At 33.2% G+C, this 16149-nt stretch overlaps 1 protein-coding gene across 3 annotated transcripts in view; it reads right to left on the bottom strand.

Moving 5' to 3' along the window:
* epha3 (eph receptor A3) overlaps positions 1-16149 on the bottom strand; it is a 202178-nt gene that overhangs the window by 54480 nt on the left and 131549 nt on the right. For 2 of the 3 annotated variants that reach the window (XM_056464942.1, XM_056464944.1), the window contains exons 7-10: positions 8102-8264; positions 5678-5780; positions 5093-5157; positions 2822-2947 (exon numbers count right to left, since the gene is read on the bottom strand). In XM_056464942.1, coding sequence (XP_056320917.1) covers positions 2822-2947; positions 5093-5157; positions 5678-5780; positions 8102-8264 — 457 coding nt within the window. The remainder of the gene's footprint in view (positions 1-2821; positions 2948-5092; positions 5158-5677; positions 5781-8101; positions 8265-16149) is intronic. The other variant, XM_056464943.1, reaches the window with a different exon arrangement.

The raw sequence follows: 16149 nt of genomic DNA, 5'->3' as shown, positions 1-16149 counted from the left end.
TGCTGTTAAGTGACAAGACTTTGTCTAAGCAAAGTCAGAATTTACTGTCCTAAATAATCAAAAAATAAGGCATGCTCATAATCTAGAGGCATTTGCTTTTCATATAAGCAACTTCTGATACCAAATGATCAACTAGAAGTCAAGTTATTATTTGTTGTTCCTAAAACTTCAATAAGCGACAAGACTTTTGTCAGGTATGTTGGAGTTAACTGTGACATTGGAAAAGAATATAGTAATGTTGATATGTGTGACACTGGACCACAAAACCAGTCTTAGGCTGTGCAAGGATATTTGTAGGGCTAGCCAAAATCAAAAAAGCGCAAAGTTATCCATTTTTATTTTATGTTAAATTAACTAGGATATATAATGTGCTAAATATCATTAAGATATAATATGTTCTATGAAGATATTTTGTAAATCTCCTACCGTATTTATTTCAAAACACACAATTTATTTAATAAAATGATAAGCTATTTTCTCAAATATTCTTTTATGTTGTTTTTGAACACTCATATTCCAGATATAAACATATAAACATATAAAGTCATGCCCGATATTATTCATAGCCCTGGGGTATAATAATTTTGGGCTTGACTGTAAATTGTAATTTCTCAACTAATTATTGTCCTATCCTACATACATTAAGGCTGCACAATATTTGGGCTACAAATATTTTCAGCGATAAATAATGCAATTTGAATACTTCACAAGATAGCTTGAATAGCACTATTTGATAGTTTTCTGGGGGAGTCTAACATTATGCAGGTACAGAAATTGAATAACCACAATAGAAAAAAAATGCTTTTCTTACTTTATTTTGTCTTGTTTCCAGTACAAATATCAAAAAATAAGTCACAATTAAGAGGTTTTCTTTAAAACAAGTTAAATTACCTGCCAGTGGGGTAAGTGAAATAATCAATAAAAAACCACAAAAAAAAACTGACCCTTATGTTTTGTGGACCAGAGTCACATTTGTCTTTTTAATGTTTTGAATCTTACTACAGTGTGTTCAAAAACTGTGGAGACTGCAACTCAAAATGGAGGCAGTCAGAATGATCACATTAGTGTTTTAGTGTTTTTTAGGACTACTTACTACATACCTGCCAACATTTGTCCCTGAAAATCCGGTTAGGTTCAGGGGTGAGGTGTCTGAATAACACTGTTGAGAACCGGCTACTGTGTACTGTGGAGTAACTGTACTATGAAGCTTGTTTCGGGCGGCCTCTGTGATCAGATCCTATACCAAAGTTGACGACCTGGGGGTTTTACAGACTGTACCAAAATGCTGAGGACTGGGGGGTTGAAATTATGTAAGTTTTCTGGGAGAAATAACAAAACGGGAGGGGGGCGGGAGATGGGTCTGAAATATGGGAGACTTCCAGGAAAAACGGTAGTGTTGACAGGTATGATTTACTATGAAGACTATTGAAACAATGCTAACAAAGTTAACAACACCAAATACTTCAAAGCCCAGTGTAAAGAATGGAAACATATTTGCATAATTATATTAATATTATGCATCCGAATTTTTGAAATTAATTACTGTCAAGCAAGTCAGCATATTGGAATGACTTCTCAGATCATCTGACACTGACAAATCTGACAGATCATCTGACAAAACCCATACATGTTAAATACATGTTAATATATAAAACATTTATTCAACATTAAACAAAAAATTCATTTTATTGTAATATTATTCAGTCTTCATGAGCAAAGTTGTTTCATAAACATCAAAAACTTATATACCAACTCCCGTTAGTGTAAATTTAAGCATGTTGTCTGATTTAAGGATAATCTGTGGCTAGGAAAAGCAGGACTGGTCAGTTTTATTTGCTGATGAACAGATCCTTGGCTTATATTAATTTCCAGAGGTGTAAGGCAAACTTCAAAGGCCTCAGCAGGAGTTCAGAGCTCCTAAAAGGATGATGTTGACAGAGACTTGGATGGACATTTGGGTAAAAATGATGTCACTTTCAAGACATTCAGGCCAGGGCTGTGTCTTGTTTGCGTAATGCGATGTGCAATTACTTTATTTCCCATGCAAGTTTGGAGAGATGGGTGAAATCCAGGCTTGGTGTCTGGAAAAAGTTAGTCGGAATAATTGCAAGCTGTCTAAACAGTGGCCACACTGGACTTGGCCAGCACTCAGATGATGTTGACCATCTTAAATATCAGCCTGGCTTAATCCGCAGCAGTGATTGCTCTGATAAGCTATGTAGACAAATGACTGTCTGTGTACCAAAATGATGCTAATGGATCATTTTCCAAGTCCCATACAAAAACATTTCCTTTTTTTCATTGCTTGCCAAACACTATGAAAGCCATAAAACGGTGATTTACAATAGAAGTGACATATGAACTACGGAGCAAGCTTATTTGTAGTGTGTAAGCCCTGTTGTTTGTATTCCGACTTTACAGTGGTACATCAAAAGTGAGGGGATTCTTTATTTGCCAGGTTCTGCAGCATTGTCTACAGAGCCATGAATCACAAGGCATTATCTTGATATGTGCTTCGCTGTTTAAGACATCAGGGATACTGAGAGAGAGAGAGCTGTGGGGGGTGAAATATAATATCCCAGCCGGAGGTGTGCTCTGCTTACCCATGCTCCTCTGCTCTGGCAGCAGGCAGTCTATTAAAGGCATTGAGGCAGTGAGGATGAGCACTGGGAGGAACCCTTTCCCCATCTCAAAGCCACACACCTCCAGCTGTGGTGTTAAATGATTCTCATTTACACCACCTGCCATGTTTGTTACAAGTGCATTTTTGCAGGTAACTTTGTTTTACCGCGCCAAAAAAGTAAGGGATACCACTTCATACCTGCCCCAACGACTTTGTCAATGGCAATACAAGACGCATCCAGTTCCTTGGCGAATTCATGCACGGCTTGACTCGGGTCTTCATAAGTATGCGGGTCCACATAAGTCTTGATGCCAGGCAGTCTCACTGAAAAAGAAATCAAATAAAAATGGCTTGACACAAACAGAAGTCAAGTGTAAGTAACATGGCTGAATGTGCATGCTCTGACCTGCTCATCTAATTTATTAACAATGCATTATTTCATCTATAAATTATATTCTATATATAAATACTTATTTATATTATGATCTTATTTTCGTTGATGAAATGAACAGTAGTTAATGGTTCAATTCTGCATAGCTTTTCCATTATTTTGACATTCATTCTTTCTAATTTTGGGTAAACCAAACCAAACCAAACCACTGGTTTAAGTTATCTAGTTATCTGGTTATCTAATTGATTCACTAATGGTCAATTTTTCCTTCAGATTTGGGTTAAAATTACATATCATTTTTAGAGTTTAAAGTCAACTATGCTTGAATATGTGCAGGACAGAATAGATCAATCATAGTTTGGTAAACAACTAGATATAGAAAAAAAGATAGTCACACTTTATTTTGATGGTCCGTTTGTTGAATTTAAGTTACATTGCATCTACATGACAACTAATTCTCATTAGATTAAGTAGACTGTTAGGCTGGGGTTAGGGTTAGAATTAGGGTTAGTGTAAGTTGACATGTACTTGCAAAGTTTCTTTTAGTCAGTTAAATGTCTGTTGAAGGAACAGTATCAAGCAGAGCAGTATATTAAGCAGACAATCTACTAATACTTAAATGGACCATCAAAATAAAGTGTTACCAAAAAGACAAAAATGTTTTGGAAAAAGAAAATACTATCAAATCAATAAGATTTTTTCAATGTTTCTTAAAAAAAAACACAGCATATCTAAAAGGTGTGGCCATATTTATTGTTGCTTGGCAAAATTTTGCGGATGTAAGAAATTGGAACCATATGTGACAAAATTTATTGAATAATGACAACAAAGCAATAATGCTTGAAAATACCCTGCTTTTATTTGTGCCTCATAGTTCCTTAAAAGTGTATCAAAAGTGTAGCCTAAAGGTACTAATGTCTACCTGTATGGTACAAAAGTGTACCTTTTAAAAAGGTATCAGGCAGCCCAGTGACAAATTTGTACCTTTATTTCTAAGTGTGTAGCCTCATTTTCTAACATTGATATTTACTGGCTTAGTATACATTGCTAGAAAATGAGAAGACAATTTGTCATCTACTAAGAAAGGAAACTGTGCTTATGTTAAAACATTGGTGTGAAGCATAAGCTGTGATGGTCTTTTCCTCTAAATATAGTTTTTTTTGTGTGTATTGTAAAAGATATCTTGAGTGAGAAAAAAAGAAGGGCAGAACTTAATTTTGTTTATCAGGAAATAACTGAATCATTGTCATTTGTTAATTGCGGCAATCTCACATAAGTGACATGTCGGTGGAGGGAAGGGATTACTAACCATCACCTACACACTTTAAAACTATCAGAAACAAGACACTTTGCTTTAAAGACTATGAGGAAACATACATTTTATTAAAATAATTACTTGGAGAGATATATTATACATAATTAATTTGTCAACTCAGAAAACATTTTGACATTAGGCCTGAAATTATACATATAAAAATGTTAATTGTGTTTATCATACTGAATTAATTAAATAACTCACATTTTGAGTTAACAAGGTAGGGAACAAATATAGGCATATCTGTCTTGAGCAAAAATTGCCTTGGACTGTAAAAATACTAATGCTTGTGCCTGGGAGGTCCAGTGGAAAAAAAAAACATATTCCCGTGCAGTGGTTGTTGATTTGAATCTTAACGATAGGAAGCTAAGGTTGTCAAGAAACGCAATTTGCTGGGTTTGAAGATGGATAGGTCTATTACAAATGACCTAATCAGCTACCTAAGCTATAGTCCTACAGGGCACCTCATGCAGGTTAATCTAAGAGAAATTGTGTGGGCCTCCATTAAATTTCCTTCCTGATACTTCTGCCAGTGTGAAAAATGGTAGCATATGGACAACTGGCTAGCTGTAACTCAGGAGCAAAGGGATATTATAAAAACCTCCACTGCTACTGGGTTCTTGTGGGCTGTCTGACATTTAAAAATAAATACCACAGCAAAAACTATGTTTTGATTTTTGCTATTTGCAAGGAAGGAGTATTAAACACCTGGAAAGAACCTGAAAACTGGCAAGACTGAAGGAGCATTGAGATATATACTCACAGTGGCCGTTACCAAAAGGCAGCCTCTTTTCGTCCGGATGTTTGGACTTACTGTACCTGCAAAACCTGTTAATTGAAGTAATGAAAAGTATTAATTATTCTGAATTATTATTAATTATTCTTAACATCTTTAGTTAGAACATTTTCTTCTCTACATGATGTTCAAAGAGACTAAAACCTGCACAGGCAAAAAGCTAGAGCCAGGAACCGCAGAAATGTTTGGCTATTTTGCTTTGCTATGAGGCATGACAGTGTTCTGGGGTCTTATAATAAGCCATAGATTCATGCGCTCTTTCAATGGAGCAGTCTGCCAAAATCAGCCCCTCTGCATGACATGACACTTGAGTCTCATGGTGCCCGTTACATTCGGCAAAGCAGGGGCAGGAAAAATAACACAGCTTCTGCCAAGTGAATCGTCTACAACTATATATAGGCATCAGACATGAAGGGGCACACATTTTCATACTTCATATCTGAAGGATAGGAGATCAAGGGTCCTGGGGAGAGACTTGAGACAGCAAAGTGACAGCTTCAAGATGGGCACACTTAAACCCCTGCGTGACTGTGGCTTGAGTGACAGACAGACCTGCTAATCACAATGTAGAGCACTACAGTGAGGAGAATGATGGCCACGGCGGAGGAGATAGCGATCAGCACTACTTGGCTGTTCTCACTGGAGATGGAAAAGGCTGGGGTAAAAGAAAGAAAGAGACACTTTAGGAACACATTACAATACAGATTTCGTAGCTTTCTAAGAGCCTTACTTGCTGCTGAAGGTTTATTAACAGAAATCAGCTAATGACCTAACCTGTCAACAACCCTAAAATCCCCTGTCCTCAGATCATAATAATAACTAAAAAAAATGGAAACACTTTACAATAACAGTCCATGAATAATGACGTATCAATATGTAAACTAAAAATTATTTCATTATGAGTTAATAATGAGTTAAGGCACACACTAATCATGACTACATGAGTCACAAGATTTCATGTGTGAATAAAGGCTACCTTAATTACTTGTTAGTACATGTTGTTAATTATTGTATTAATTAACATTTAAGTTTAAGCTAAATGTCACCAACATGAACACATGAGCTGTTAATGTATAATTATGTCATGACTTTACTTGGAGGGGCACATCATCATTAACTCATCCTTAACTACTCATGAACTCTTGTGTTTAAACTGTTCATATTGACGCAGACAGAACACTTTTCTATTGTTATTCAGCGTAAACGCACTACACGGATGTGCATTAGGAGTTCATGAGTAGTTAAGAATTGGTTAAGGATGATGTGCCCCTTCAAGTAAAGTCACAATACAATTATACATTGACATATCATGAGTTCATGATGGTTAAATTAATCATAAATGAATGTGGTAATTATTACATTAATTAACAAACAATTAAATACTAACATATACTAACATGAACTCATGTGACTCATGTTGTTCGTTGATGATTAGCGCATACATTAACTCATCCTTAAATCAAAGTAAAGTAATGTTTAGTTTACGTATGAACACATTATTATTTATGTAATGTTATTGTAAAGTGTTACCAAAAAAATACTTCATACAAACTTAGATGCACACAAATACAAATAAAAAGGCAGTGTATAAACAAGTAATTGTGGATTTCAAACACACACACTTTATGGGTACTTAAATTAAGGATTTTTGAACTATTCAATCTCTGTTTTACCCCCGTACCTCAATACTAGCCCTAAACACAACCTTTCAAACAATCAGCATTTTTTCTTGTGGGTTTAGAACACACACTAAAATTAATTATTGGAGGGTAAGTGTATTATTAATTTTAATAAATTATTATTATTATTATTTTTTATTTTAGTAAATTTTAATTATAGAGAAATATATGTAAAGAACTTTAATATAAATGGCCTGGCCTTATTTAATTAATAATTTAATTTAATTTAATTTAATTTAATTTAATTTAATTTAATTTAATTTAATTTAATTTAATTTAATTTAATTTAATTTAATTTAATTAATTTAATTAATTTAATTTAATTTAATTTAATTGCAGTTTAGTGCAATTTAGTTAACTATGTGAACTGTTTTTCTTTAGGAGATGGAGATGATAGTAGGTTGAAAACAATCCTTACTTCTCAAACCATTCTTAATCAATGTTAAATCCTAGAGTTGAAATATTTATCATAAATATGCGACATGACAGCACACAGTCTTTTGCATTTCATGGTGTTGACACATATTGAGAGACGGCAAAGAAAAGCACATTTTGTGAGAAAATAATAGCAGCAGGAGGGTGTCACGCTGGCGTAAATGGAAATGCCAAACAAATTATTCCAAAACAATTGATACTTTTATACTTTAAGATCTGCAGTCTTTTTTCCCAGTATTCAATTATCAGATTAATTAATCAATTCATACTGAGAAATAAACCTCTACCATATCATTTAAATAAAACATTTATGATTCTATTAATTTCAGACACTATAAATATAAATCCATCTTTCATCATGAATACAATTAGAAATATAATTCCATATGCACATCATTTTCTGCATAAATTAAGATCTCAATAGCATCTTGGTGTACATTACACACCAGCTATATGCGCTGAGGCGCCTATAGATTACAGATTGTGCTCAGAAACCTGTGGAGAGCCATTCATGGTATCGTTTCATTACATGAGTGTGCATTGATTTCCAATAAAGGTTTTCATTAGATAAAAAGGCCTTCAGCAATGCTGCTCCACAATACAGCGTTTACAGAATGTGCAGTCTAAGTGCTTAATAGTGCTGCAGACAACAGCTGCCATCACGGGACAAAAGCTGCAGCTTGTTTCGTTTTACCAATGGTTTATACTGTGTGAATGACTTGCGACATGGTGTATGGGCTGAGAAGCCAAGGGAATCGTGAGCCGTTGTCTGTATTGTTCTTTGTTCTGCACAGCTGTGAATGGACTGGTGAATGTGACTGTAAATAGGAAACAGTATGACAGTAAATATGTAAATGCTTACAGTCGGGGCTGGTCTCGAACTCAAACTTGCGGCTGCTACTGCCGTAACCGGCAGCCGTACGAGCTCTGATCTGAAGCAGGTAGGTGGTGTCAGGTTTCAGTCCATTCAGTGTAACATTTGTACCCTTCGACCTCAAGATGGTGTAGCTGGTCTCTTGTTCCTGCTTTAGGAAACAAAGTAAGAACACAGAAACAAGAGAAATGTGTTAGAGTATGTTTTGCTTGCAATATAAATGGCATATTAATGAATTGGATTAACTGCAAATGCATTTTTTATTTGAATTTAATTTAATTTTTAGTCAATATTTAAAGGAAATGTTTAAAAAAAACATTTTATTCATAATCATAAAGATACAGGCAAACTTATTAGCCTTCCTGTGACGTTTTAGACACATTTTTTAACATAATTTTGTAATTACACATTTCTTTTGTCATTGCCATGATGGCAGTATTTGATAATTTACTTTATTTTGCAAGATACTGCCATAGTATTTGATTTAAAGGCAATATAGGGTAATTTAACTTAACTAGACAAGTTTGGTTTATTAGGCAAGTCTTTGGGCAACATTAGTTTGTTCTTAACTAATCAAAAATAACACTAAATTCTTAAGAGGCTAACAATATTGACTTTAATTTTATATATATATATATGGGTTTTTTTTATATAAAAAAATAATAAAATATTGTGAAAATACCCTTGCTCTATTAAACGTCACATTGGAAATATTTGAAAAAGAATACAAATTTCACAGGAGGGATACTAATTTGTCCTGTAACAGTTTAAATTACACAACCGTTTATACTACAGTGAAATATTCAAATGGTACAGTACATACAGTTGAGGTTCAGTCTGTCAACAAAATATTCTCATTTAATATTATATTTGAATAACACTTCACAATAATGTTCATTATCTACTAATTAATATTGACTAAGGAACAACATCACATCATTTATAATCCTTTTTAATAGTAGACAGCAACAATCCATCTGCTTGTTATTAGTTCTTATTAGCTCAATTCCATTACATATTTACTAAATACACAATAAAATCAAAGCATTTGTTAAAATTATGTCAAAATTAATGTTAACTAAGATTAATAAATAATATTTTTAATGATATTATTAACTTTTATTGGACTAATTGAAATTTTTACACATCATCATTACCCTGTTAAATTTCAATATCAATGTGCCACGATCACCAGTTATCTAGGATGTGCAGATCGCTGGAGAACTACACATATACCACTGATTCAAATTACAAATCCCATCATGCACTGCACACACACACCACTTCCATTTATCTCCCTGATTGCACTCACACAGCTGGAAGCTCATGATGGACTAATCAGATGGAGCATATGACCAGCACATGCTCACTCACTCACTCACTCACTCACTCACTCACTCACTCCTCATGCCTTTTGATCCTTGCCTTGTTTTATTGTTTATGCTGTTTGCCACATGCACCGACCTCTTTGCCTTTGACCATGACTACTCTCTAAATTACCCTAATGCTACTGTTTGTTCCTGTTTGACCATTGCCTGCAAGACTCTGAGTAAATAAACTGCATTTGGACCCTCGACTTTGTTGTCCAGTGTCATCGGTTACATGATGACATATATATATCAATAAACAATTTCCTACTATTATCAGTGTTATAAATAGTTGATCAACATTATTGTGGAAACTGTGTTATAGATTTTCAGGATTCTTTAATTAAAATGACATTTGAAAAGAACAGCATTTATTTGAAAACCAAAAATTTTTAAGATCCAAATGCAGGATTAATTAAGTTTTGATTAATTTAATGTGTACCTGCTGAATGAAAGTACTCAAAAAATGCTAACGTATTCTGTAATGCAAGACAGGATATTCAAAATGTTGTGAAAATGATATGAAAAATTATGACCAACCATTTTATTCAACAGTTTTAAGAAGATTCTGTAAAGTGGGCATTTGTTGGAAGCAAGGTGGGTCATTTAAAAGGCAAAACAAATTATCACCCTCAAAAAAAAAAATAAATAAATAAATAAAAAATAAAAACACACAAAGCAACCTATGGCTAATTATTCTGTCAGGACTGACAAACAAATTTATCGAATTAAATCATATCTCACTGAAGACATACAGAGAAATCAGTCTGTCTGACTCAACATGAATACAAAAAAGACCAGATGAGAAAACGCAAGCCTATCAAAAGCATCTAAAGCTGCTTGGGACAGTGCCAGCTCATCTTAATATTCCACCACCTTCATTTCAGATTTTTATGGCTTTCCTAAAGATTTCTGTGGTATGTTGATCCTCTCTACAAGCAAAAATACCCTAACTGATTTATGGGGCGTCTTTACTTTCAAGCCATTGTTTCCAGATGTTTGGAAACTGGAAAAAGAGGCAGGAGAGGAATGAGAACGAGCTAAATTTTCAGTTGCTTATTGTGAGTCCACAAAAAGGGGAAAACATACCACAAATAGAAGGACCAGTTATTTGTCGGTATTATCCAGCACATTCATCCATGTAACTAATCAGGCTTCATTCATGGCTAGTATTCAAATATTTATTTGCATTTAGCCCCATCATTGACCTCTAAGGACAGCTGACTTGTTCACACTGTAGATATTGAATTACTCCACGCTAAAGTAATTAATGAGATTTGAGTGCATCTTTCCGAGTGTTGGCAAACACGTAACAGATTAAGCTCTATTGGGTTTAGTGTCTAGACTACACATGCTAATAGGATTCTTGATGTGCAGAGGAAAGGACCATAAGTGTCAGATACCAGTAAGACAGAGGTAAAGTTAAATATGCTGGGTGTCGTTGAGTATTATTTGCTCATCTGATTATCAGAAACAATTTAAAGAGTAACATTTAGAACTGATTGATGTGATGGCAAATGAACAACAAAATAAAGCTTTCAAATTGTAAAAAATAATTAAATAATAAAAAATTATAAAAAATTAAAAATAAATTATTTTGTAAATAACAAACAAACAAACAAACAAAACATACAATTTTTTAAAGTAAATTGCACAGAAAATTGAAAGTCATTAAGAAATGTGAGGTTGAAGACAAAATAATTAGCCCCCTACTGTGAAATAATATTTATTTTTCAAATATTTCTTAAAAGATGTTTAATAGGGCAATATAATTTCATAGGATTATGGTAATTCCTTTTTTGTCTTCTGGATTTCTTTTAGTTTGACTGGAATACAACCATTATAAATAAAACAACCTGTAAATGACAATATTAATAGCGCACTTAAAAATTATTATTATTTTTAGATAAAATTATTTTTGATTGACTTGCCTAATTAACCTAACTTGCCTAGAAACCTAACTAACCTACTGTAAGTCTTTAATTTACACGCAAACTGAATACTAGTATTTTGCTAAATAACTAGTATAATTGTACGTACTATCATCATGGCATAGACAAAATAAATTAGTTACTAGAAAGTTATTAATTATTCTCTCCATTAAACAGCATTTGGGAAATATTGGAAAATGAATACAACATCCCAAGAAAGCTTAATAAATTTGATTTCACATTTAAATAAACGTTAATTATACTTTAGCTAAGATAATATTTTTTTTTACTAGTTTTAAAATATACAGTTAAAATCAGAACTATTTGAAATTATTTTTCTTTTTTAAATATTTCCCAAATTATGTTTAACAGGGCAAGGGAATTTTTCTAATAAGAGAAATAAGAGAAAGTCTTATTTGTTTTATTTTGTTCTTATGATTTTTTAAAGCCATTTTAAGGTCAAAATTCTTAGCCCCTTTAAGCTATATTTTTTCCGATGGTCTACAAAACGAACCATCATTATACAATAACTTGCCTAATTACCCTAACCTGCCTAGTTAACCTAATTAACCTAGTTGAGCCTTTAAATGTCACTTTAAGCTGTATAGAAGTGTCTTGAAAAATGACCAGTAAAATATTTTTTACTGTCACCATGGCAAAGATAAAATAAATCAGTTATTAGAAATGGGTTAATAAAACTATTATGTTTAGAAATGTGTTGAAAAAATCTTTTCTCCGTTAAACAAAAATTAGGGAAAAAATAAACAGGGGGACTAATCATTCAGGGGGGTTAATAATTCATTTAAAAATAACTTAAAATAATTAAACCACCATGGACTTATTATAAAATGATAACTATGATTAATAGTGATGAAACTTTTTTAAACAACAGACCAAACGAATTGGAAGTGTAGCTAAATGTTAAATACATGTCCTCAAATGTATACAACATTTCTAAAGAAATGTGAAATATACAAGCAAAAACGCATATGCAGTATGCATATTTACTGCTTACATACACATTTCACCACATAAGCATTAATATTTGACGTTGACCAGACTCTTACAATGACAACCAGGCCACTGGTTTAGATTGAACATATTACTTACAACATTCAAAACAAATGAAAAGCTATAATTCATCAGCATTGCATGTTTTTATCCACGTGTCTTTTTTAACAAGAAGCCTGTACAGTATGTGCTGCGATGATGGCAAACATAGGCTCCTCTGAATTGGTTAATGAGGCTGAGCATGGGAAGTCTTGCTATGTGTTATTGTGCATTTAACAGTATTGTCATATCTTAAAGTTTATGATCTCTGTTTAGCTACACTCTCAAAAATAAAGGTACAAGAGCTGACACTGGAGTGGTACCTTTTCAAAAGGTACATATTTATACATAAAGGGTCTTTATTAATACCTCAAGGGTACATAGTACCTGAAAAGTACAAAAGTGTACATCTTGGAATGTTTAGGTACTAATATATACCTTTGAGGTACCAATATATACCCTTTAAGTACAAATGTGTACCTTTTGAAAAGGTTCCATCCAAGTGACAACTCTTGTACACTTATTTCTGAGAGTGTAATACAATAATTTTACTGAAGAAATATATAGATCTTTTTTTTCAGTCTCCAAGTCAGGATTTAACATCAGCAGTTTTTATAATTCAGCACCAATGAAGACAAACTCTCCAACAATATTTTCAAAACAGTGTTTCTGGTTTTCATACAAATCTCTTGAAAAGTAAGACAAAAAAAATTGCTTTTTCCTGGGCCCAAATAACTTGTAATTTTCATCAGAAAGCATTTGTTTGCTTGTATATATATATATATATATATATATATATATATATATATATATATATATATATATATATATATATATATATATATATATATATATATATATATATATATATATATATACAATATATATATATATACAAATATATATATATATATATATATACATATATATATATATATATATATATATATATATATATATATATATATATATATATATATATATATATATATATATATATATATATATATATATATATATATATTTGTTGTCAGCATATATATATTTACAATTGAAGTCAGAATTATTTGCCCCACTTAGATTTTTTTTCTTTTTTTAAATATTTCCCAAATGATGTTTAACAGAGCAGGGACATTTTTACAAGATTTCTGATAATATTTCTTCTTCTGGAGAAAGTCTTATTTGTTTTATTTCGGCTAAAATAAAAGCAGTTTTACATTTTTTTTAAAAAATTTTCACGTCAACATTATTAGCCCCTTTAAGCTTTATTTTTTCGATAGTCTCCAGAACAAACCATTTTCATAAAATAACTTGCCTAATTTCTCTAACCTGCCTAGTTAACCTAATTAACCTAGTTAAGCCTTTAAATGTCACTTTAAGCTGTATAGAAGTGTCTTGACAAATATCTAGTAAAATATTATTTACTGTCATCATGGCAAAGATAAAATAAATCATGAAAAACATAAATGAGTTATTAAAACTATTATGTTTAGAAATGTGTTAAAAAAATATTTTCTCCGTTAAACAGAAATTGGGGGAAAAAATAAACAGGAGGGCTAATAATTCTGACTTCAACTATATATATATATATATATATATATATATATATATATATATATATATATATATATATATATATATATATATATATATATATATATATATATATATATTTATTGGATTCACCAATAGACCTTTATGCAGTTTTATAAATGCAGGAGGATGCATTAGCTGACACATCCCATTATGAAAAGAAACATACATTCGATGTAGCGGTACTACTGAAAGCCCAGTGACTAATGCAAACATCACTTTTGATCTGGATCTGACGACAATCACTTCTACTCCTTCCCCAAATTCAGCACAAAAAACATTTCAAATCTTCAGACTTTGAATGCAAAGCCACAAATGGAGCGCATCAGGTTTTATGGTTTGAGGAGGCCTCGAATATAAATTCACTCTGCCACGGAAGACGAAACCAATACCTCGCGTCGTATTGTATGCATCTCGCTTTGAGTCATAAATCTTTTCACAGGTTGTCACCGTTCACTGCTCAAGACATCATGTGATCAGCTGGAAATCATACACAGGTGTGTCTAAATTTTCATTGCAAAAAATATATTCTTACCATATGTCCTAGGTCCGTATCAACCACCTCCCAGCTCTGGGGTTTGACAAGGCGTGCAATTGTTACTTTTCGACAAGTGCGCTATTGGTGGAATTTAATATGCTTGTCATGTTCTACTTTGACAGTCTAAATATTGCAATCTGGGCTTACAGCCTTCCTCTACGCTAAAGAAGAAATTCTGTAAATACGAAATGGCTTTTTTCCAAAGCATTCCTTCCATCTCGGCTTGAGAAGAAATAAACATTTGAAAACACACTCCGAGATCAATATGATAAACGGACGCAATAGCATTGCATGGGCACGAAGAACAGTAAGGAGCTTTATCTGCCAATAGAGCCGATTTTAGAGTGTCGCCTGAAAGACAAGAGCGGTCGGGATGCTGTAAGACTAAGGAAACCTGAACCAGAGCACTAACGTATTTAGAGATGCATCAACTGTAAGGCTCTTTCCTCTTTCGTGGGATTGTTAATATGATATAAATATATATATATATATATATATACACAAAAATAGTAGAGTATACCCCCCTGACATTTAATCAAAAAGAGATTCACTTTAAGTGAAGCAACATGGCACTCTCAAACTTCCAGATTGGATGCTTTCTCACAGGAGCTGCATCACTCCGGTTACCGTGCCTCCTGATGCCTTTTTGGGAATCCATTAAGCGCAGTTTGTTTGATTTTGTGCTATACAGCATTATGCAGTGTAAACAAGATGGTGTTTTTGAACTCAGCCACATTTTCTTTGAAAAGTCACTTAGCGGATCTGGCTCTCTTTTATGAGGTTTATATGTTCAAATCTGTGGCCTGTGTGTCAGTGAATCCGGTAAGAAGATTTGGGGGCCCCCTCTTTCCTTCTCAGTGTGTGTTTTGTGAGGGTGAAGGTGGCTTGTTATCCTCTGCCAGCCTAGATCAAGGGGCACCGAGAGTCTTACCGAGGGTGTCCCTGGCTTTTCCACATGGCAGCACCAGTTGTGTAGGATTTGGGTGACTCCAGCTATGCCTGATGAAGCAATGCCTCACAACATTGTGTAATTAACAGGCATCAATGGAGAGAAGGACTAGATTTTATTGTAAACAAGGAACAGTGTGCCACCCAGGGTCAAATGAGACATGGAGGATTTCAGCAGCCTCCAAGTGTACCTGTGCCAGACAGTGAAAATAGCCCACGATGAGCTGCCTTTTGCTTGCAAATAAGGGGATTACGGGCCAAGCAAAAGCATTTCCACAGGCGGAGATTTGGGCCTCACTGATCTCATAGAAAGAAGCATCACAAAGGTCCTCTGTAGAAAGTACGGGGTCCAACAAATCTAACCAAAACCTTTTTTGCAAGCAGATGGAAAATCAGCATATTTGGATTTAATATAAATGTTTTACACATTTTGTGCATCCTTAAAATGCAGACTCATAAAGTTTTGATTAATCCAGATTAAACTTGTAAGCGTACCTATATTGAAGTAATGCAAACCATTAAAAATTTTGTCATATATGTTTTTGAAGCTCTTCATGCAGTAAATATATAGTACAATTAATGTAAGTGTAATTATACTACCGGTCAAAA

This window comes from Danio aesculapii, chromosome 9 (assembly GCF_903798145.1).
Source record: "Danio aesculapii chromosome 9, fDanAes4.1, whole genome shotgun sequence".
Lineage (NCBI taxonomy): Eukaryota > Metazoa > Chordata > Actinopteri > Cypriniformes > Danionidae > Danio > Danio aesculapii.
Note: the sequence above shows the minus strand (reverse complement) of the source record. Positions and strands in the feature narration are given on the sequence as shown.